The following is a 24,262-nucleotide window of genomic DNA, read 5'->3' on the forward strand; positions in this document are numbered from 1 at the left end:
TCCAATCGTTTTAAAAGTTTTAATTTAATTCATATAGTTTGAACTTAGTCCTTTGATTACTTTCAATTTAGTACCTATAATTTAAAAAATTTCAATTGAATCCTCGTGATTTAGTCAAACATCACATATTGTCCTTGTCATTATCATATTGATAATTTTGTTTTTTTCATATATTATCTTTCAACCACAAAATTTAAACGTTGATTAATCTCGAATGAGTTCATGAAAAGTCCTCCAATCAAATTAAAAAAAGAAATTCTAATTTTTTCATAACTATTTTATTTTAACTCCAATTTAGGCCATTCAAAAACTATCATGGTCATAATTTTACATTCTAAAGTAATAACATAAACACACCAAAAATAATTAATAATAAATTAGCCAAAAACTCTACAACCTCATTACATGCCTACCCATTAACTAGTATGATAGCTTGTTCAAAAGTTGATTGAACAAACATCAATTTCAAAATTTAAGTAACCTAGCACGATTACTTTATGGCAATGAAAAATGTATCATTATGTTATCTGTGCAGAAACCTCCAGAATGGGCTCCAACAGGGGAATATTGATCATCGAACCAATGTACTATCTTCTAGAGATCCTCTCCTCTTGGCATCAAGTGTTGTTTCATTGCCAAGGGCATCCGATATGGCTTTTGGTAGCCAGAAGCCAGGTCGCTCGAGGAACGGTGCTCGGTCGAGAACCAACGGTTCTCCCAAAGTTACTTCCGTGCCATCATGTATCCATAAGGTCAAGGTTGCTTCACCTTTGAGACCCAAAGAGCACCAACCTAAACCTGCTATTGCAATATCAATGCTATTCACAACCCAACTTGTGCCAGAAACTTTTACCTCTCTCGCTCCCCATTCGCCAATTCCAGAAGCACGGTCCACGCCAATGGGTGGCTGAGGGGAAAAAATAAAATCAACAATCAACTGACGATCATAACTTCGGCTATGTCATGATCAAAATTACTTCGCACTCACATGCTATGCTTGGGAGTAATATACAGTGATTTGGGAACAAGTCAAAAGAACCTTGGTGCAAAAAAAGCACTTAAAAAAATATGTTGGCACAAATAGTTGATAAGGAAGCAGTGAAAGAAGTTACCTGCAACCTGACACCAGCATGTTTCTTCCATATCTCATCGGCATTTTCAATCTTTCCCAAGTGAAGAGAAACATTAGGTGATGCCCAAACCGTAACATAAATTGTCTCTACTGAAGCTTGGTTAAGGTCAAGTCTTACCAAACCACCAACATGCACACTCTGTCCAACCTGCACACACACAGAATTTATTAAAAATAATCAAAATTTGCAATGGAGCAGTAATAAACAAAATGTCAAAAATCCCAACTTAAAGAGAAGAATGATTCACATTTTGAAATTCTTCATTCCATCAATTGTAAATGAATTCATTATCAAGTAAGGAAAACAAGCATGTCTCATGTATAACATTCTCCAATCGATGGTCTTTTAACTTTTTTTCTCTCTTTGAGTACAACGTAGGGATAGGAATTCGAACTCAACAATTTGACTTAAATTCACCGTGAAATGTGGGTTAAATTAACCCATTATAGATATAAATGTCCCAAGTCGAATACTAATTGGATAGAACATAGAAATACAGCTTACCTTCACTCTATAAGACCTTGGTTGGAGCTCCTTTCGAATTTCGACCATTTTTTGCTCTTCCCTGTTCAATCTCATAGACAGTAGATAAGGACGTAGAAGACCAGGAGTGTCGAACAACTTCGCCTTGGCTGATAAAATCCCCGCAATTCGCAAGATCCCGAGTGTCGTCCCAGGAATTGGAGCTTCCGTAAGCTTTGTCACTTTAGCCCCTTCCTTCTTTGCTAATGCGTTAATGAGAGTAGACTTCCCTGCATTCTGAGCACCAATGACCCACACATTCCCTCGTGGACCAGCCAATTCTTTGATGAAGGACAAAAGATTTCTCACACCGATATCTTTACGAGCACTGACCAAATACACTCCAGTTAATTTAGGAGCCCCCGCAGCCTTGGCACGGTGCCGAACCCATCGATCTAGCCTTGTGGGTGAGATCTGTGATGGGAGCAAGTCAACCTTTGTAGCCACAAGAACAAGCTTTGGCAACCTTTTGCTGACCTTGAGGTCGTTCTTATTCCCTTCCAAAGCCTTAAACAATGATTTTGCTGCCCTCTTTGGGAAAGAACCATCGAAATCAACACAATCAACGACGATAACAACAATATTATTCGAATTTGATGTGGGTTTCATCAAACGATTGGCTATTAATCTATCAAAATCAAAATCAGGAATCAAGTTCTCTGCAGCTTGGTTCTTCACCTGCCCATAATTCCTCAATGAATGGCACCTTGCACAAACAGTTACCTCTTCTCTCTCTCGCTCTCTATGAGCCTCCCTAGCTCTCCTCTTCTTCTCTGACTTCGATATCCCCTTCTTCTCAGCTCGCTTTACTGTTTCTTCCGTAATGTTTCCATAGCCCACATCAGCAGGAGCAAAGCCATCGAGTTCCAAATCGTTTTCTTCGTTCATGAGCTTATCCTCCCATTCATCTGAATCCCAATCGAATTCATCGCTCGTTCCTTCTCCATCATTGTTTCCCTGTTCATACATGATATCATCATCAACAAGTTCATAGAAGTCATCTTCTTCTCTTGGTTGTGTCATTGAAACGTTCCTTTCCTGATAATATCCAGGAAGGTTTGGATCCTGATGTTGCATAAAAACTCCACAACCGGGACATATGCCTCCCTTTTTCTCATCCTCATCTCTTCCCTCGCTCAAAATCTGATTATTTTTTCTGCCCTTTCCTTGAATCTCAGTACTCGTCTGAGCAGTTAGTTTGGTTACGGCTAAGCTAATAAGCGGAATTCGATTGTTTTGTGCAATTCCCCCTCCAATGAAGCCTACGAAAACAAGCACTTCTTCAAAATCATTTACCCTATGAATAAGAAAGTGAAGCAACGAGAGAAAAAGGGTGGGTGAATTTACCTGGAAACAGGTGAGGTCGTGCTCGAATGTTTAGTCCACTACAGATATTATTGCGGGCGAGCTTCGGACTGAACTCCGTTGTAGATAATAATGTAGTCATTTCTTTAGACTCAACACTCAATAGTCCTAGAATGAAGAGGATTACAGATTTGAGATCGTCCAAAAAATTACTTGGGCTAGAACCAATCATAGTTCATCTAGAACACTTATAATCAACATCCAACATTTGTATAGAAACATCCAGCAACAATATCCAATAAACATTAAGAGATATAATAAAGCGCACAAATTAAAATAGATAATTCATACATAAGCACACAACAAACATCTCTACAAGTAAGAACTACTCACAACTAGAGTCCTACATGCTTCTAAGCCATGTCCCATGCAATAAACATCTCACAATAATTCAGCATGCTTCTTAAACCACAACCAACATGCCAACAATGAAACAATAATACCAGTCCGCTTCCACAACATAATAAATTACATGTTTTTTTTTATATGAAACAAATATTTCATCCATGGTATGAAATATACAAAAGGCCCCGAGGCAATTACAAGAAAGTCTTCTATAAGGTATCCTTCAATGGAATTCACTAGAGAAAGGAAAACTCCTCAAAAGGGATTACAGCTGACCCACCAATTCGAGAGGGTGGGTGATCTCTCCTCCTAAGCCTTGCTAAGCAATCCACAAAATACTCGATATCCCCCTAACTAACCTCCCCCTTGCCTTTTATTCTCCCTACAAGCCTTTCTCTCTCTTGGCCGTTATGGCCTCTAAAACGATTCTAAGTCAATTCCCCAATCTACCCCTCCTACTATAAGTGTTGACAATTGGGGGCTTAACAACATCCCCCGGGTTCACCACCACCTTGTCCTCAAGGTGAAATGCTGGAAATTGTTTGCACATATCCTGGAAGGTTTCCTATGTAGCTTCTTCTTCCGGTAGACCCTTCCAACTCAGCAGCACCTCTTTGTCCCCAGTTTCTTCATTGGTGCGAAGGGCAAGTATGGCTTCTGGCTCAGCTTGCCAAACTAAGTCTTCAGAGAGCTGAATGGGAATTTGGGGTGAAACTGCAGCATTCCCAAGTACTCGTTTCAGCTGTGATACATGGAAAACGGGGTGGATGGTCGTGTCTAAGGGCAAGTATAGGCGGTACGCGACCTTTCCCACGCGTTGAAGGATGATGTAGGGCTCGAAAAACCGAGGCCGTAGCTTTTCATTCCATCTTTTAGCTATGGACTTTTGTCGGTAGGGGCGTAATTTCAGATAAACATGATCCCCAATGGCAAACTCTTTTTCCCGTCGGCCCTTATCAGCCTGCCTTTTCATCCGTTATTGTGCTAGCCGAAGATGCTCTTTAATTCGTTCGAGGGCACTGTCCCTTTCTGCTAACAACTGGTCCAGATTTGCATTAGAAGTTCGTTGGTCCCCATACAAGATAAGAGGAGGTGGGGCTCTGCCATAAACCGCCTGAAAAGGGGTGTCCCCCAGGGAGCTATGGTGAGTAGTATTGTACCAATACTCCGCCCAACTTAACCATTGTCCCCACAGTCGAGGAGTTTCACTACAAAAACAACGAAGATAAACCTCTAAGCATTTATTCACGATTTCTGACTGGCCATCCGTTTGAGGATGATAGGTTGTGCTCCTCTGAAGTTTAGTGCCCTGAAGCCGAAAGAGCTCAGTCCAGGAGTGGCTGATGAATATCTTGTCTCGATCCGAAACAATGGATCTAGGAAAACCGTGTAGACGAACGACCTCCTTTACAAACAATGAAGCAACTGTTTTCGAGGTAAAAGGGTGGCTCAAGGATAGAAAATGAGCGTACTTACTTAGTCGATCGACAACCACTAGGATGGTGTCCTGTCCTTGGGATTTAGGCAACCCTTCTATGAAATCCATAGACAAATCCTCCCAAATGCGATCGGGTAATGGGAGAGGTTGTAGCAACCCTGCAGGTGCCACGGCGATTGTTTTATTGCGTTGGCACACTTCACATTCTTCCACATATTTCTTAATATCGACTTTCATGCTGGGCCAGTAGAGTTCCCTAGTCATTCTCTTATGGTGCGAAGGAATCCGGAATGCCCACCTAACACCGAATCATGAAACAGGTGTAATATGGCTGGGATCAGACTTGAAGTGCGGGATAATACCAAACGGTCCTTGTAACAAAGTGTCCCTTGTTGGAATGAATATCGCGGCACACTGTCAGGATCCTCATCCAGGTCCTTAAGGATGTTAGTCCAATGGGGGTCCGCTGCCACCTCTGCTTTAGTTACCTCCACATCAATGACCGAAGGGGCTGAAATATGAGCCAGCTGAGGCAGAGGAGGTAAATGAGACAAAGCATCGACTGCCTTGTTCTCTGGCCCAGGTTTGTAACGGATCTCAAAGGCGTATCCAAGCAACTTCGTAACCCATTGTTGATATTCCGATGGAACCACCCTTTGCTCAAGCAAATACTTCAAGGCTTGTTGGTCCGTCTGAACCACAAATTTCTGACCCAGAAGGTACGAACGCCAACGTTGGATGGCGAGAACAACGGCCATCAATTCCCTTTCATTTACTGATTTCAACTGGTTCTGAGGGGATAAAGTATGGCTGAAGTAGGCGATTGGTCGCTGATTTTGAGTGAGCACTGCCCCCAATCCTGTGTCGGAAGCATCTGTTTCAATAATAAACTGGCTGCTAAAATCCGGCAGAGCTAGAACCGGCAATGTTACCATAGCCTGCTTCAACGTTTCGAAAGCCCTGGTTGCTTGTTCAGTCCACACAAACGAATCTTTTTTGAGCAACTCAGTAAGGGGAGCTGCAATGGTCCCATATCCAGCCACAAACTTTCTATAGTAGCCCGTGAGTCCCAAAAATCCCCTCAACTCCTTCAATGTAGTTGGTTGAGGCCATTGCAACATTGCCGAGACTTTTTCAGGATCTGCTTCTACTCCTTGTGCAGACACCCAATGCCTGAGGTAGTTAATTCTTTCTTGGGCAAAGGTACACTTCTTGTAGTTGGCACATAAGGAGTTGTCCCTCAGCACATTAAAAACCACCCCCATATGTGTTAGATGGGTTTGTAAGTCAGGGCTATACACCAATATATCATCAAAGAAGACTAGTATAAATCGTCTTAAAAACGGACGAAATACCTGATTCATAAGGGATTGGAAAGTGGCTGGGGCATTTGTAAGGCCGAAGGGCATAACTAAGAATTCATAATGGCCTTCATGTGTCCTGAACGCGGTCTTGGGAATGTCACTTGCAGCCATTCGTATCTGATGATAACCCGAGCATAAATCAATCTTCGAAAATACCTTGGATCCATGCAATTCATCCAACAATTCTTCAATCACTGGAATTGGGAACTTGTCTAGCACCGTTGCTTCATTCAAAGCCCGATAATCCACACAAAACCGCCAGCTTCCATCTTTTTTTTTCACCAAGATGACTGGACTTGAGTAGGGACTAACACTTAGCTTTATTATCCCGGCAGCTAACATTTCTCCAATTAGTTTCTCGATTTCGGTCTTCTGGTAGTGAGGGTAGCGATATGGTCTAACATTGATCGGTGGTTGCCCCTCTTTAAGAGGTATCTGATGATCAACAACCCTGTTGGGTGGTAGTTCTTGTGGAGGTTGGAATATGTCTGTGTATTCCGTTAGGAGATCGCGGACCATCTTGGGTAAAAAAGCTTGTATCTCTATAGATGACTGATTGCGAACTGCTTCCTCATCCACCACGTGGGTAGTTAGAGCACGACACTCGACTAGTAATCCCAGGTCATCCCTTTCCCATCTGCGTGATAGACGCTTAAGGGATACTTCGAGTCTAGTCAGAGTGGGATCGCCTTTTAGCACAATTTGTTTCCCGTCTCTATTGAAAGACAGCGTCAATGTTGGCCAATTTGCTTCCATCTTTCCCATGGTTTGTAACCACTGCATCCCTAAGACAACATCAAGTGTGCCTAGATCCAAGGGAAGGAAGTTGTCCTTGACAGTAAACATTGGTAGAGTAATCACTACCCCCTTACAAATGCCACTCCCTTTAACAGCAGCTCCGGATCCCATGATCACCCCATAATTTAGAGTGTCCGTTCGTGGAAATTGGAGTTCCTCAACCAAAGGCAGCGAGATGAAATTGTGGGTTGCTCCACAAACGATTAGCACAACTACCTCTCGACCTGCAATAAACCCTTCAACTTAATCGTACCTGGGGTAGATACTCCGTTGATGGCATTCAGTCTGCATTCAACCATTTCCTCCGGTTCGCCCGTACTATCTCCAATTTCTGCGCTAATCTCCTGGCCCCCCTCAATGAGGTCGTCGTCGTGAACTACGAAAACCCACAGTTCTTGGTTTCGACACCTATGGCCCACGGTAAATTTTTCCTCACAGCGAAAGCAGAGCCCTTTTTCCTTTCGCTTCTAGTAATCAGATTCCGTCAATCGCTTGTATGGTGGATCTTTCCTAGTAGTTTGCAGCGCCGTCGAAGACTGCGTTGGGCTAGGGCTTTTGCTAGCAAGGGTTACAGTTCGGGTAGCCAAGGTCTTTGATCCTCTCTGAACCACTTTGTTCTGAATCGGGCCGGCTTTCACTGTCAGTCTGGCGGTTTCCCTTGCTGCCTCTTGGACGGCAAGGGTGATATCCTCAACCAACTGTGCCTTCTTGATTATCTGGTCCAATCCTTGTGGTTCCATAGCGAGAACTTCCGCACGTACCACTGAGTCTAAACCATTCAGAAAGCGCTTTCCAGAACTTCCTCCGATAATTGAGGAAGTGTTGCCGCTAATGCTTCGAATTGTTCGCGGTAATCTTGCATCAATCCTTCCTGTTTGATGGAGAGCAGATTAGCGCAAAGGCATCGCTCCTTCGATGGATGAAAACGATCTCTCATCCGGGTTTTAAGTCGATTCCAATCACGAAATCGGTCCCTATTATCGGTATAGCGGAACCAGGCCAGGGCGATTCCTTTGAAACTGATCACTGAGACGATCATCTTCTCCACATCGGTGAGTTTTTGTATTTCGAAATACCTTTCAGCTCGAAATATCCAGGATTACAACTCTTGTCCGGCAAATATCGGCATTTCTACCTTCTTAAACCGGTCACGGTCACCTACTCCCTCCGGTTGGGTTGCCAGATCTCCCGTTCCTTCTGCCGCTTTTCCTCTTGGCATTGAACTTTCTCCCACTACGGTTGACGTCGGCAGCGCCGATCGTTGCTCTCCGGTAATCTCAGCAATGAACGCCTTAAGCGTCTGTTGTAACTCCTCTGTTGCCTATTGTTGCCGATCAGCTTTCATATTCATGGCAGCGATTGTTTCCTTCAGGTTAGCGATGTCATGTTTTGTCGTCTCAAATCGCTTTTCTAGTTCCCTTTGCGCCATTCTTCCTCGAGTCTCCAAGTCGAACCGCTCTGATACCAAACTGTAAGGTATCCTTCAATGGAATTCAATAGAGAAAGGAAAACTCCCCAAAAGGGATTATAGCTGACCCACCAATTCGAGAGGGTGGGTGATCTCTCCTCCTAAGCCTTGCTAAGAAATCCACAAAATACTCGATATCCCCCTAACTAGCCTCCCCCTTTGCCTTTTATTCTCCCTACAAGCCTTTCTCTCTCTTGGCCGTTATAGCCTCTAAAACGATTCTAAGTCAATTCCCCAATCTACCCCTCCTAGTATAAGTGTTGACGATTGGGGGCTTAACATCTTCCAACTTGTAGTGAGATCATTTAGGGTGTAGCTATTGGAGGGGGTAGTAACATTTACACCAAGTAAGAGCTAGAAAAGTAACTCTATCAAAAAAGATATCATAAGGTAGGGCTTTGTCCTTGAAGACCCTATTGTTTTGCTCCAACCATAAACTCCAAAAGAAAGCCCGAACAAACTGAATCCAGAGAGTAGATCTCTCCTTCTTGAAGGGATGGCCCACCAGAAAGGTAGTCTAGGAAGAGGGATGGTTTGTAGTGCAAGGCTGGTTTCCATCCAAAAACCGAGAGGAGAAAGTTCCAGAATCGAACAGCAAAGGCACAATGGATGAAGAGGTGACCTTGACAGATGTCCCGAAGCAAAAGTGGCAACAACTGGAAGATAGGGCTAAATGTGGGAGCTTTCGCTGAACTCTGTCGTGTGTGTTGATCGCCCCATCGCTAAGCTCCCAACAGAAGAATTTAACTTTCTTGGGGCATTTTCCATGTCAGATGCTAGGAAAAAGGGTTAAGGCCGGTTGGTTGTCATTGGTAGTAAGGATGTTGTATGTGGATATGGTGGAGAAGGATCCGCTTGCTTCTAGGGGCCAAATCCATAAGTCATCATCGGTGGAAGGGGTAGACTCATTTAATAGGTGTGCGAGACGAAGCCAGTCTATTAATTCCTCGTCCTTTAGGGGTCTACGGAAGTTGTAATCCCAAGAGGATGTAGTGATTGACCAAAGATTGGCAATTTTGGCCTCTTTATTCATTGATAAAGCATAAAGGCTCGGGAATAGGCTGGCCAAAGTTCCTTTTGTGAGCCATCTATCGTTCCAAAAACTGCGCTATTTACCCCCACTTTGCAAATTGCACAGGTCTTAATAATGCTGGTCTGTTGTATGATCCATGTCCATGGCTCTTTGTAGGACTCGTGACGAATGGTAGGCCATGTATCTGAGAGGGAGCCAGTGTATTTGGCCAATATGAACTTCCTCCATAGCTGGCTTGGCTCGGTGATATATCTCCAAATCCATTTGGATAGGAAGGCACGGTTTCTATGCTTTATGTCCCCTACACCAAGACCACCTTCGTTGAAAGGGAGCTGGGTTCTTGTCCGATTGATAAGATGTGGCTTGCCATTGGATCTCAGCCCCTCCCAAAGGAAGTCTCAAAAAATTTTGCCCAAATTTCCTGCAGCTTTTCCAGAAATTTTAAAGAGAGAGAGGTAGTAGAGAGGTAAGCTAATGAGTATAGATTGTAGGATGGTGAGTCTCCCCCTTTAGAAATGAAGTGATTGCTCCATTTGCTTAGTCTATTCTGTATCTTTTCAATAATTGTAGCCAAACAGCCTCCTTTCCAGGGTTACCATTTAATGGAGGCCCAAGTAGTACTTGGTTAGATTCCTGAAGCACATCCACAATCCTTTGCAATATGTTCTATAGCCTGTGGACTTGTAGAGATACCGAACACAGTAGACTTTTTGTAATTTATGTTGAGTCCTGAAGCCATCTCAAAAAGCTTGATAACCTTGTGAAGGTTTTTGATGTTGGTGGAATCCTTGTTTGTGGAGAGAAGAGTGTCATCTGCACAAAGAAGATGATTAATTTTAATCAAGCCACACATTGAGACATAGAAGATGATATCAAGCCACGCATTGAGACATAACCTGTGAAAAAGCCTTTATGTTCTCCATCTAGTAGTAGGTGGCTCATGACATCCATGACGCTGATGAAGAGGAAGGGGGACAAGGGATCCACTTGCCTCAATCCTTTAGTGGCTGTGAATTTGCCCCTCGATTTTCCATTAATGATGATAGAAAGCTTGTTGTGGATATGCAAGCTCGGATCCACTTCCTCCATTTCACCCCAAATCCCTTGTGAAGCAAAACCATGTCTAAGAAGTCCCAATCAACCATGTCGAAGGCCTTCTCTAGATCGAGTTGGATCACCACTCCTTCCAAATTTCGAGCTTTCCAATCATTGATGATCTTATTTGCTATGAGAGAAGAGCCAAGAATTTGTCTGCCCTCCACAAAGGCAGATTGATTATTGGTGATTGTGTAGGGCAAGACCTTTTTAAGGCGTTTAGAGAGGACACAGGCAAGAATTTTGTAGGCGCAGGGAATGAGGCTGATGGGCCTACAGTCATGGACTGTTTTGGCATTTCTCCGTTTAGGGATGAAGCAAATGTAGGTCTCATTTAGGGCAACATTGATGGTTCCATTTTTTAAAAAATCCTGGAACATCATCATAATGTCGGCTTTGATAATGTTTCATGATTTTTTGAAAAAATCTGTTTTGAATCCATCCGGCTAGGGACTTTTTCAATGCCTAGACGACAAACCGCCTTGTAGACTTCCTCTTTAGTTAATGGGAGTTCAAGCAAAGAGGAACTATCTTCAGGGATGGGATTCCAATGAAGGTTGTGTGGGCAGCTTCGTTGACCAGCTTTCCTTGTGTAGAGGGTTGTGTAAAAGTCAAGGAATTCCATCTCAATATCCTTAATTTGTGTTAGGATATTACCCTACCAAGAAAGAATTTCTGTGATGGCACTTCTCCTTTTGTTGGCAAGGGAGTGGTGAAAAAATTTAGTGGTCAAAAAATTTAGTGTTCTCATCCCCATCCCCATCGTGCAGCCACTTTTGCTTGCATTTTTGCCTCTAGAAAATTTCTTCTTTGGCTGCTAGGGAGATGAGTTCCTCACGGGCTGCATTCCTTTCTAGAGCTTTATTTGGGGGGAGAGGGTGGATACTTTCGTGATCATCCAGGGAGTTGATAGTCTGTATAAGCTTATCCTTTTGCGTGATGAGACACCCAAAGTGTTTTGTGTTCCAAGACTTCAGAGCAACTTTCAATGATTTTTTTAGCTTTATCATCAGCGTGTCCAGGCCATCCCTTAATGGAATTACTCTTCCACCTGGAATCTATAAAAGGGAGGAAGATTTGTGTGCCAGCCACATATTCTCAAATCTGAAAGGAGTAGGTCCCAATTGTTTTGGCCAAAATCTAGAAGGATGGGGAAGTGGTCTGATGTGGTTCGCACCAATCTTTTGGCTAAAGGCAATTGGTGAGAGGTCTGTCGTTGGATTTCTCCCACGACCATCTGGAGACATTAAAATCGCCTGCCAATAACCAATGGTAGTCATAGAAATAGGAGAGATCTTTGAGCTCCTTCCAAACCAAATGTCGAAACTCTATAGTGGATGGGCCATAGATGCCTATAATCCAAAAGGAGAAATCTTCAGCTAGACAAAAATTCATAGAGAGAGAAGGCACCTTCAATGATCTCATTAGTAGTGAAATCCGGGTCGGTCTAGAGAATAAGAATCCCTCCAACCGATCCCAACGCGTCTAAGCCCGCCCAATTGATCCCATGGGAGCTCCAAAGAGAGTTGACAATGAAAATGTTTATACTGGACAACTTGGTTTCTCGAAGGATCACCACATTTGGATTTATACGGGAGATAAACTACTTGATAAAGGCTCTATTCTTTCATGAGTCCAATCCCCTCATGTTCCATGAGAGAAGCTTCATCTCATGGAGGATAGACCCCTATAGAAGTTTTCTTTTCTCATAATTGATAGAGGATGAGAGGTTTTTTAGCTCCCGTGAGCCCATTCTCAATTTTTGTGCCTTAACTGTTTTTTAGCACCTTTGGTTCCACCTAGGGAATGGCCATAATGCAAAGGCATGATTCCTGCAAGTAACTAGCTATGTATCTTTGGAGGAAGCTTGGTGAAAAGTGTTCTTTTGTCGGCATCTTATCAGCAAGGTCAGAGCTAGCATTGATTGAGGGTCTAATGAGGCCAGCAGCCTCAGGGGTTGGGAGGGGGAGGGTGGAGGGTCTATGTTGGGGTGGGTGTTGATTGGAGAAGCTAGGTGTATAGGGATAGGATGGATGATAGGTTGATAGATGGTTGTCTCATTGGTGGGTAAATGACCAAAAAGGATGGTAGGGATGAAGGGTGTAGATGGGCTGTTGCAGATAGCCAAGATAGGACTAACCTTGGAGAGCGGGCTGGAAAAGTAGTCAACTTCATCTAGGTCATTAAGGATTGAGCTGCTTTGATAGGGTTAGGTTTCCTTCTTTCGAGGAGAGAGGTGGGTTGTGTCTTTTCCTTGTCAGTCACGTGCTTGCCTCCATCGTGAATAATTAATGGCTTTTGTACCAGCTTAACGTGGGTCGGGACAGAAGGTACAGGGAACATTAGAGACTTTTTCTTTTCCTTTTGCCAAGGTTAGGGACGTTTTCGGCGGAGAAGCAACTCCTGTCAGCGTGTCAACAGTAGCAAGTGTAGGTGCATCGAGGACTCTGCTGTTATCCTCTGGGTGGCTCTCGTCGGCTAGGTCGACGATGCTCCGATGACAGGCCGAGGAAGGGAGCTTTTTTTTCCGATAGTCCCCATGGTGTAGTGCCGTGGAGTAACAAGTTTTTGGTCGTGGGATCCGACCAAGTTCCGATCGATAAAGAAAAGATCTATGGTGATTGTGAGAGGGTCCTCCTCTGTGATGTATGATGGAAGCTCCACCGTGGTGGGGATGAAACCGTTGTCGTTTCCTTTGACCTTCATTTTGAGTTCCATGAGGTTTCTGGGGCTAGAGGATGATTTGGATACTTCTATGAAGCCCCCACATTTATTTCCAATGAATGGAATAATAGTATCATTCCAAATGTGTAGAGGTAGATCCTGGGATAAGGTTTCAAAAAATATGTCTGGATTAAGATGTCTGGGAAACAAAGATAACAATGTTTTGATTGTATATACGTTCGGGATTAAGATGTCTGGGATTAAGATGTCTAAACATAAATTATATATATGTTTATTTTGTGTGATTACTCTAAAGATATGCATTTTATGTGATTGTAAACATTGATTAATAGCAAATCAAATTTAAATAAATAATATAAATTGAATTATTTTATATTAGCATTCTAAATTTTAAATTCACAGTTTAGCTATATTTACAATTTAGCACAATAATCAATTGAATAATTAATATTAAATGTTATTTAACTAAAATTCAGTATATACATATTTAACACACTGATATATTCTAGGAAACACGGACACACATTTTTGGGCGAAGTATCTGTATCGGACACTAGGAAACACGGACACACATTTTTGGGCGAAGTATCTGTATCGGACATGTGTCCGACACGGATACGGACACGTGCTGGACACGTGTCACGCATTATTATTTATTTATTTTTTTAAATCGAACACGGTAGGATACGACTTGGACACGGGATGGTAATTTTTGATTTCTAGGCCCAAATAAAAAGGCCCAATGTCCGTTAGTAATTAAAAAAAAACAAATAAATGATAAAAAAAACCTAATACCCACCCACGAAAACAAAACACACCACCCACTCCAGAAGCCGACGCTGTTGCACGCCTTCTTTCCCGCCGCCGCCGCCACTAGCCCTTGTCGCCACTGATGCTCGCCCTTGCTGCCACCGCCGACGCCGCCCCTGCCTCTGTTTTTCTTTGTTTTTTTGCTTCATAGGTAAACTTTAATAACCTCTTTTTTGTCTAACCCTCTGTTTTTCTTTCATTTTCATATGCTAAAAACAATTCTCTTTTACGTCCCTTTCTTCTTTTTTTTCAACCCCAATTTTGAGTAAAATGATATTTTTTTCCTCGTGCATTTTGTTTATGTCCACTTAGTCTTTGTTTATTCTTTTTTTTCTTATTTTATAAATTTAATTATACATATTTTATAAATCCAAGAATGAGAGTATTAATTATATTTATGCATTTTATTGTATTTAGCATTTTTTTTTTGTTAAATTTACATATATCCTAAAAAAATATTAAAAAAAATAAACGTATCCCCAACGTACCTGTGTCCTAATTTTTTAGGAATTGACGTATCGCCGTGTCCTAGCGTGTCCGTGTCCGTGTCCCGTATTTGTGTCCGTGCTTCTTAGGATATATTTGTATAAAGCTTTTAAATCATCACAATTAACTCCCAATAATTAATTTACATTAATTAATTTATCTTTATTAAGTTAAAATAATTATTATTTTAAGAAATTATGTTTTAATTTAAGTTTCACTCGTTAATAAATATATTATAAATAATATATCGTTGATTTTATTTAGCAATCAATTTTAATAATTATCATTTTATGTGTTTAACAAAATTAATCATTTTTATCTTATTAATTGCATCAATTAATTACATTTTTTGATAAAAAAAATTAAGTATACACTTTAATAAATTAATTTATTACAATAGAATAATTAATTTAGTATAAAATTTTAATGTTGTTTTATTAATTATAAATTTAATTTAAATATTTTAACTAATTTTAATTAATTAATTTGTATAAAATAAAGTAAATAATTACAAGGAAAAAATTATTTATTTAAAAGAAGAGAGATAGAATCTAGCATAAAACCATGGACAAACCCATAAAATTGGGAGGGAAAAGAAAGTCCTTGTCCATGGGAATAAGGGATGCCTCGGAATAAGCTATTCTCGGGAAAAGTTTTCAAATCTGTATAACAAACAAGGGCTTTACTTGTCCATACCCATTCCCACCCAAAAAAACCCCAACCAAACGGGCTATAATGGTAATCCAATTGCCATACGAAGGAACTTGACGGTTTGATATGATGTTTTTGGTGCTCCATTGGAGGAATGAAGTTTGTAGGGTCTAGAGATCTGCCAATCAGAAAGGCTGGTGAGAGCAGTTGCTTGTTCACTATTTTCGCACCTCAGGAGAGCTTTGTCTTTATGGGGCTAAGGGAGCAGAAGTCGCTCACCATTTTTTGTAGAGACCGAAGGATGGAGTACCATTCATTATGAAACGAATGACATTGTACTATAATCCATCGGCTTCAAGCAAATATCTCAGGGAATAGAGATGATTTTGTGTGGGTGTCCGTATTAAGGGTGATGGGCTTGGTGGGTGGTGGCAAGGGGGGGGGGGGGGGGGGGGGGGGGGGGGGGGGGGGGGGGTGGGGGGCACGTAGTGAGGCTAGTCTGTTGGGTGTTGAATGGATGGAGGTTGGTGGGGACTTCTGTGGCTTGTCTGCGGATGGGTAGTTGTGGAGAAGCTTTATGAAAGTTTTCCATCCTTCTTTCCCTTCTCAAGATGGGAGCATGAGTTTGTTCTTTCCTCCATTGCAGTCTAATTTGTTTATCTCCAGCTAGTAACCTCTTTTGTTGCTCAGTTTCTCTGTCCATGGTATAGTCGTCACTACGGTGTTCCTTAAAGAACTTGTGGGTGAGGGGCGAGTCTATCAATAGATTGATAGGAGATAACAGCCAATGAGTGGAGGCAGAGGTGAGGGAGAGGGAATATGTGGTATTGCTTCCAATCTCGGACAGACGAGCACAGCTACCTCGAAAGTGTTCATCCACCGATATGGTGAAGGTTTTTTGTTCGATCCTAACCTTTCAGGTCTGGTAGTTTCGTGTTGTTTGATGAGTCGGTAAAGGGAGGTCTGGGTCAGTGGGAAAGGGGGGAAAGTAGGAGGAGGGTCCATCTGAGATGGCTGTGGGGCGGTGATCGTGGGTGGGGGACGGGCGAAGGGATGGAGAGGGAGAGGGCTACGAAGAGCACATCTTGTCTCCTTCTTGGAGCATAATTAGTTCACTAAATAGTCATTCCACGTTCAAGAGAGTCAAAATATGTATTCTTAAGATAACGAATAGAAAAGAATTACACCGCAACTGCCAAAAGCAACAACAACATGTTTTACCGTGATTGTAGTCATAACAGAGCAAAGTCAAACAATTATAAATAGTTAGAACAAATCATAGTTCATCTAGAACACTTATAATCAACCTCCAACATCGCATAGAAACATCTAGCAACAATATCCAATAAGCATTAAGAGATATAATAAAGTGCACAAATTAAAACAAGCAATTCATGCATAAGCACACAACAAACATCTATAGAAACATCTAGCAACAATATCCAATAAGCATTAAGAGATATAAAGTGCACAAATTAAAACAAGCAATTCATGCATAAGCACACAACAAACATCTCTCTAAGTAAGAACTACTTACCACCAAAGTCCTAATGCGCTATTAAGCTTTATTGAAGGGTTCCTACAACAAACGAGATCACATTTTGGGTTAGAATCCACTTAGAACCATTTAAATTTAATCGAAACTAAATTTAGATGAGTCGTTACCTCCTAACTCACACTAAAACCTCTTGGATCAAGAGTTGGTCGACGTCGAGAAGGTTCGGGCCCCCAAATACAAGTTCGAAAGACTTCGGGCTTGCTGGTCCGATATCGAAAAGTGATAGGTAACGCAGATTTGAGTTCGAATAGAGGTGAGTCAATGCCGAATTAAAGCTGGAGTGGGTGGGTATCGCAAATCGAGCTCCATTTGGGTGTGGGTAAGCGTCGAAACTTGCCAAAATCCTACTGAAACGCTTGTGTCCGCTTCGGGGAGGGGCGTTATCGTGAATCCAAGCGCCGGGGTCACTGAAGCGCTGCGTCGTGGTTGTGGGTTGCCGCTGGTCGTCGAGCTTCTGCAGATCTGACCTTCGCGTGTTCGGATCGCCGGCGAAGGTCGTGAAACGACGAGGGAGATGCACCGCAGCAGGGGAACGTCGCGGCTATCGGATATCTGTCGCGTGGGTGCTGCCGACGATGGTGGAGAAGCACCGTCGTCTGGTTGCTGCTTCCACCGTAGGAGACGCGCCGGTGCAGAATCAGTCGCGCTGCCGTGGAGATGCTGTCGGGTTCGTGAGCAACGTGTTGCAGGCGTCGTCGCCACCGTATCGAGGAACGCGGCCGCCGTGGGAATCGAAGGCCGTCTCTCGTCGGAGGGGTGCCGTCGCCGGTGAGGATTTGCTGGAGAAGAAGAAGCAAGGGAGGGGTGTGGCGGCTAGGGCAAGGGTAAAAAAAGCTATGATTTTCTTGTTTTATTTTTGTTTTGTTTTCTTTCTTTTCTTTTTTCTTTTACAAATAAAAATAACTCAAAACAAAATAACAAAATAAAGTTTGATGGCTCTTAAAAAAAAATAAAGGGAATTTTTTTAAGAAGAAAACTCATTTAAAATCATTTTTTCTAAGAAGAAAATCATTTTAAAAAGGTTTGGCAAATTTATTTAAGACATTAACTTTATTTTAAAAACTCAAGAATAAAGTCTAAAATGAAAAAATTAATTTCCAAAACTTTGAATTAAGATTTAAATAAAGTTTCTTTACCAAATCCGAAAATTTAATTTATCTTACTCCAACAAAATGAAACTTAAAAATTTGAATTAGAAGATCCAACAGTCTAAATTAACAACTTAAGGAAAAAATTCAAATGCACGAATTAAGTTTTAAAATAAACTAGTCTTGGAACAAGGGGCGTTACACTCACGCACACATGCACACGGATGACACACTCCCATCATAATACTAAAAGGGAGAGATTTGAAGTGGTAACAGTTTCTAAATTCAAAATTGGATTTAAATCAATTTAAACCATTGATAAATCTCACATCTCTCACTCATACATAATATATTTTGTCATGGGTGGATCATAATACACTACGTCTCATCTTTTTATAGGACTCTTTCGTGTCTCAAAAATCAGGAAACACATTCCCGTTCATTAGAATCCAAAAAAATACATATAAGAAAATAGGCAGTGTGACTAACATACTTTAATTTTGAGGGTGAGTCACTTAACAACTGTTAAGTATGTAAAGCGGCTTGAATAATTGAGTAGAGTCAGTATGAAGTGTCATAGAGTCATTTAGTTACATTTATCGATAATTCATTATATCTTTGAAATATTAATGTCATCTATTTGTGTATTAATAATTATATTATAAAAAAATATAATTGTTCGACCTGTTAATACACTATAATGTGATACTCAAAATGATCTTTTCCATTTCCTAAAAAATTTTCATCCCAAAACTACTACTTTATAGATAGGTCTTATTAGAACGAATCATTCATGACTATTGGAGCCTCCCTAAGAAAACTAATATTATAGCATAACTTCAAATTTTTAGTCAAAAGGTTGGGTATTTATTGAGATTTCATGTCTCACGCATCAAAGAAGTAGGGATTAATTAGCTTAGCCACATTTTGTACACATGGTATGAAACACATGTTACAGTATTTTACTCTTTTTCATTATAGCGAATTTCTCAATTAAATACTGTATAGAAATAGTTTAGATATACTCAATATCTAACTTGAGTCTATAACTCTACCTTAATATTTTATCAACGAATGATAACAAGATTTCTATCTGCCATTTAAAGATAGTTTAAGATAAATAATGGGATTTGTCACCTTTGATCGTAGTATGATCTCATCTTGATCCCATATCAAAGTAATGTCTTATTTTAAGCTAGCATATGCTCTCATATTTTATTGTCCAGCTATAACAATAAAATTGCTTAAAATTATCTCATGTCTAACTAACACACAAGTCATAGAAGCGATTGCTCATGTGAAATGGTCAATCTACTGTTCGTCATACTTCTTATTAAATGTACTAAACATTTTGTATGTATACATAATAAAGTACCTAACTTTATTTCATAATTCAAATAAGCAATACAATATGTTTATGCAAAGATGTGCACAACAGTGTGTTACAGATTGCAGCTCGAATTCGGCCTCCGGACCAACCTGAACGCTTGGGCGGACCTGCACAAAAGGGTGAGCACTCCGACGATCAAGTCAGTATAGGTCGGATTCCCAGTTTAGTTCGAGGCCAGAAATCATCGTACCTGATCGGGGAGTGAGGTCCTCTACTTATGGGTGGTAGTCCCGCTAATCTCGCGACGGTTACATTCGGTAATCTCGGGACCGTCGGTTACACCCGGTAATCTCGGGACCGATGGTTACGCCCGATAATCACGCCGCAGACAGTTGCTCACATCGGCCCCTACCGAGCTCCCCGGTAGGTCAGACCTGGGCCAGGTTCACCTCGGCTCTCATACTTAGCATTTGTCGACGTTAGTGGTGGCCATCTCGGCTATCTGAGCTGGGCATGACTCATGAGCCATCTTGGAGCACCAATAGGGGTCCTCCACGTGTCCAGGGTGTTCCCTTCCCCAAACACAATATGTTCAAAAACATGTATTTAAAGCCTCCGCAATCCAAAAGATTTAATATGACCTATTAAAAACATCTTTAGGAATAGGCTTAGTAAAGGGGTCCACAACCATGTTGCTCATTGATATATTGCACATTCACTTCTTTTTCTTCAATCATATCTCTAATAAAATTGTGAAATCTATGGATGATTACTTGGTGAAATCTAATATACCATTGTCCTGAAGATTGTTTAAGGCCATAAATTGACCTCTTTAATTTACATATTTGATCTTCTAGTAGTTTGGTAACAAAACCAATGGGTTGTTGCATGTAAATTTCTTCTTCCAATTCAACATTTAGAAAAGTTGTTTTCATATCCATTTGATGTAATTCCAAATCTAAACTGACGATTATGGCTAGGATGAGTCTTATAGAGGTAAACCTCATGACGGGCGAAAAAAGTCTCGTCACAGTCTATTCCTTCCTGTTGTATGGATCCTTTTGCTACAAGTCGGGCTTTATACCGTTTAATAGAGTAGTTAGTCTTATGCTTAATTTTAAGAATCCACTTGTTATCAATTGTTTTACATCCTTTCGGGAGGTCAACTAACTCCCGACATTATTAATTTTCATCAACTCCATTTCTTCTTCCATTACTTTCATCCCCTCCTCTCTATTGAGACATCGAAGAACTTCCTGAACACTTCTTGGCTCATCATCATCATTGGGTGTAATCATATACAAACTATTTGTTCAGAGGAGTTTGTAATCGGTGTTTTGTTTGTCACAGAAAAACTGTGACAAACAAAATGCTTATTCAAACACTTAACAAATATATGTGATCATTACCTGTTTTTAATGATCACAGATATTTTGCCCTTGAACAAATAGTTTCTTTTACTACATATTAAATATAAAATGGTAGTGTACTAAGAGAGTTTTGATGAATGATAAGGAAAAATGTGTTAGAAAACCCCCTAAAAGCACACAGAGGGTTATCTGACACCTTCGTTCTAACTCATAAAAACCCTCCAAGTACACTACCAATTTATATATAATATGTAGTAAAAAATTAATTTGTTCAGGGGAGTTTACAATCAGTGTTTTGTTTAGTGTTTTGTTTGTTATAGAAAATAATGACAAACAAAACACTGATTCAAACACTTGGCAAATATTTGTGATCATGACCTATTTTTAATGATCACAGATATTTTGCCCTTAGATAAATTAAATTTTTACTACATATTATATATAAAATGGTTGTGTACTTGAGAGTGTTTACCAGTGAGAAGAAAAAATGTGCCAGATAACAAGTGGCAGATCCATGATGTGATTTCAAGAGGTACGACTATATATACATATAATGGGGAATAAACCAAATCTAACCCGAACGTGACAAGGTATATCAATTTTTACCATAAACTTTTTATTTCAACAAATTGCAACTTAAACTTAGATAAGTGTTTCAATCTTCACTTTAAATTTTAAAAAGTGTTAATTTTTATCCTAGGCTAGATTTGCATTTGAGAATTTGTTTTTTTATACAACAAATTTGGGATATGAGGATTCTAACCTCTGATCTCAAAGGAAAAAGCAGGTGCCAATCACCGTTGAACTAAGCTCATGTTGGCAGAAAATTTGTTAGTATCGTATGTGTTAAATGAATTATAAAATATAAATAAGGTAAGAAATTGATAGGATTTAGAAAAAATAACATTAGAACTGTTTTTTTGTTTTTTGATTTGTAAGTTGAAGAGTTGTTTAATTATCTGTGCATTAATCAAATTTATAAGTTTTATTTTCATTAAATTAATGACTTTTTTGTTTTTGAGTTTTTAACATAAATTTTTATTTTAACTTAATGGGTAAATTAGTGAAAATTTAATAGAGGTCGATTATTGCAATACTTATCAAAATTTAGGATTTAATTTGTCATATTGAATGTTTATGATAAAATTTCATACAACTTACTAAGTTTAGGAGTAAAAATGATAGAACTCTTAGACATGCACAGCGGAAGCTAAGGATCATAATACACTTAATGAAGCAATTTAACTAAAATAAGCATGCTTGAAAAAATGATGAAAAAGGTAAAGAGAAAAATATTAACTTTATACCTTTGAAGACCTCCATTATAATTTCTTCTCCTAACTCAATGGGACCACCAACGACAAATCTGTGCTATCCTCGGGTTGATGAACACGGTTGTGGACCGAATTTTGAGTGAAAACAAAGGGAAAACACTAATGGCTAGGAGAAGATAATAGAAATTTGAGTGGAAAAATTCTGCACTTATGCAAGTAAGCATTAACCTTATCCAAGTGATCTTCATCACCTATATAAAGACCAAATACATGCAAAGACATGCCTTGCATGCCTTCCACTTCAAACTCCACTAGTGTAATGCCTCGAGTCCCTCAGGTTAGTTAGTCTCGAATCAGGAGATTTTTCATTTAATTTTTAAATTAATTGTTAATTAAATTTATCTATATTTATTGGGCTCTAAACTCCAATTAAATTAATATTTACCGGACTCTGTGTGGTGGGTCTTGTTTTAAAGGGGGATGGATTTCTTATCTTTTGGGCTTGGACTTGTTGGGCCTCTATTGGGTTAATTTGGTTTTAAAACAAAGGAAAAAGAAAACGAAAAAGGGAGGGACTTCATCTTCTTCTTCTCCTTCTTCCTTTTGCCCTAGCCGTCACCCACCCCTCTTCTTCTTCTTGTTCACCGGCGACCACACCTCATGGCGGCGACGGAAGCGGCGGCGCCTCCTCGAAACAGCAGCAGCGGCGGCATCTGTAGCAGCAGCAGCGGCGGCGCGACTTCCCCGACGTCTCGGCGATCTGCAGCAGCGGCGGCGCGTTCCCCGGCGGTCTGCAACGAACTAGCACCACTCCTCCTCGCGGCGGCACACGACGACGGGTCAGATCCGCGGTGGCGCACGGCGAACGGGTTGTTACAGCGGCGAACCGGCAGCGCACGACGAACGGGCCGGATCTGCGGCGAACCTCGACGACCTGCTGCTACGATCCGACGAACAGCAACTCCAGCGGCGGGATTTATGCGTTACAGCAGTGTTTAGGATGTTTGGCGGTGACCCACATCCGTTCGAAGCTCGATTTAGGCTACCCACACCTTGGCGAGCTAGATCTAGGTGACCCACATCTATACGAAGTCGGTTTTGGTGGTAATGAGTCATTCGAACCCTTTTAGAATTGATTTCGAAGGCTAAATAGTGTACGTAACTTGCTGTATTTTTCTGTTTTAGTGCTTAGGTGTGAGGTCGACGCAAAACTTAAGGGCGCGGTTGTGTGTAAGTAGACAAGGGGCGTGTGCGTGCGTTAATGTAGGCTAAATGATCTCTAATGTGCTGATTTTGTGGCGTTTAATACTAATTTTGTTACGTCATTGTGCTAAATAATTCTCGTTGTGTTAGTCGATATACTTGGAGTAGTGTTGGATATTTGTCGATGAAGATGGTGAGATTTCTGCTTTGCTAAACTGTTGAGTATTGCTGTGGTAATGTTTGTTGCCTGGATATGCATGAATTGTTCGGCGTGTTTTGTGAGTTATTATACTTAGTAATGCTTGTTAAATAATGATGTTGGATATTAAGCATGATTGAGTTATTATCTCATTATTAGAAAGCTGTATATATTGTGGAAGCATGCTGAATTGTATTTGTGAGTTGAAAGATGCAGGGGTAGTGGCTTAAGAAAGTATATAGTAAGACTCTGGTGAGAGTTGGATTCTTGGAGGGAATGAATGAGTGAGTGTCAAGACCTCGGGTATAAATGGTCGGGGGCTGATACGTCACTATTTGAGTATCGAGGCCTCGGGTAAAAACGGTCGAGGGTCGATACGAGGAGTTCTTTGGAAGGAAGGCTATTGGGGCCTTGGGTAAAAATGGTCAAGGGCCAATAGATGGTGAAGTCATCGGGGCCTTGGGTAAAAATGGTCGAGGGCCGATGTAGCAGTGTCGGGGCTCTGGGTAAAAATGGTCAGGGGCCGACTCTACTCGAAGGAGTTAACTGTGGAAGACTAGGATAGCTGTGATAAGCGTAGAGGTACTTGGGATGTTAGGGAGACTAGGGGTTGGTAGTTAACGTGTTCCTGGTTGTGGTTGTCACCAAATTTTATGGAATGTGTCTCTGTTTGAATGCATAATGTGATGAAAGGCATGACTATGAATGTTTCATGATTTAGTTGAGCATGGTGTGTGTGTGTTGTTGGTGAGGGCTACTTACGGAGTATATTTTATATACTCAGCCCCCCTCTACAATGATTGTTTCAGGTGAAGGACTCGTGGGCGGCCGTGGTGATGAGACGGAGGAGACATGACGCGCGAGGACCATAGGCTGCTTAGTCACTCTTGCTTAGCTTAAGTTATTAGTTAAGACCTTATGTTATGGTCAACAAACTATTTGTTCGTATTTGAATAATTGGGAGGTTCTCACTTGTTATTGATTTTATTTCAGAATAGGTGTCTATCTTAGTTCTCTACCATTCATTGAGTTTTGCCTAGTTTGAAT

At 40.8% G+C, this 24,262-nt stretch overlaps 2 protein-coding genes and 1 long non-coding RNA gene across 3 annotated transcripts; 1 reads left to right on the forward strand and 2 right to left on the reverse strand.

Moving 5' to 3' along the window:
- Nucleotides 1-343: 343 nt before the first annotated feature.
- Nucleotides 344-17,609, reverse strand: BPG2 (P-loop containing nucleoside triphosphate hydrolases superfamily protein). Its single transcript, XM_088117285.1, has 6 exons — nt 16,859-17,609; nt 16,731-16,772; nt 3,003-3,128; nt 1,638-2,917; nt 1,113-1,280; nt 344-907 (listed from the first exon to the last, which is right to left on the reverse strand). The coding sequence occupies exons 3-6, from the start codon at nt 3,100-3,102 to the stop codon at nt 572-574; spliced, it is 1,884 nt and encodes a 627-aa protein (XP_087973411.1). The 5' UTR covers nt 3,103-3,128; nt 16,731-16,772; nt 16,859-17,609; the 3' UTR covers nt 344-571.
- On the reverse strand, nt 3,931-4,338 carry LOC148209080 (uncharacterized). Its single transcript, XM_088117412.1, has one exon. It carries the CDS (start codon nt 4,336-4,338, stop codon nt 3,931-3,933), a length of 408 nt encoding a protein of 135 aa, XP_087973538.1.
- LOC148209081 (uncharacterized) lies at nt 17,434-19,902 on the forward strand. Its single transcript, XR_015787147.1, has 2 exons — nt 17,434-17,575; nt 19,278-19,902. It is a non-coding gene; the product is annotated as an uncharacterized LOC148209081 (long non-coding RNA).
- Nucleotides 19,903-24,262: the final 4,360 nt, after the last annotated feature.

Source organism: Momordica charantia (assembly GCF_013281855.1).
Source record: "Momordica charantia cultivar OHB3-1 chromosome 9 unlocalized genomic scaffold, Mcharantia_2.0 BLBB01000009.1, whole genome shotgun sequence".
Classification (NCBI taxonomy): Eukaryota; Viridiplantae; Streptophyta; class Magnoliopsida; order Cucurbitales; family Cucurbitaceae; genus Momordica; species Momordica charantia.

Excerpts from the sequence above, each read along its gene's own strand:
- BPG2 (XM_088117285.1), bottom strand. The coding sequence starts at position 3,102 with ATGACTACATTATTATCTACAACGGAGTTCAGTCCGAAGCTCGCCCGC. Across the intron at positions 2,918-3,002 it reads ACGACCTCACCTGTTTCCAG|GCTTCATTGGAGGGGGAATT; the intron begins GTAAATTCACCC and ends TTGTTTTCGTAG. Across the intron at positions 908-1,112 it reads ATGCTGGTGTCAGGTTGCAG|CCACCCATTGGCGTGGACCG; the intron begins GTAACTTCTTTC and ends TTTTCCCCTCAG.
- LOC148209080 (XM_088117412.1), bottom strand. The coding sequence starts at position 4,338 with ATGAAAAGGCAGGCTGATAAGGGCCGACGGGAAAAAGAGTTTGCCATT.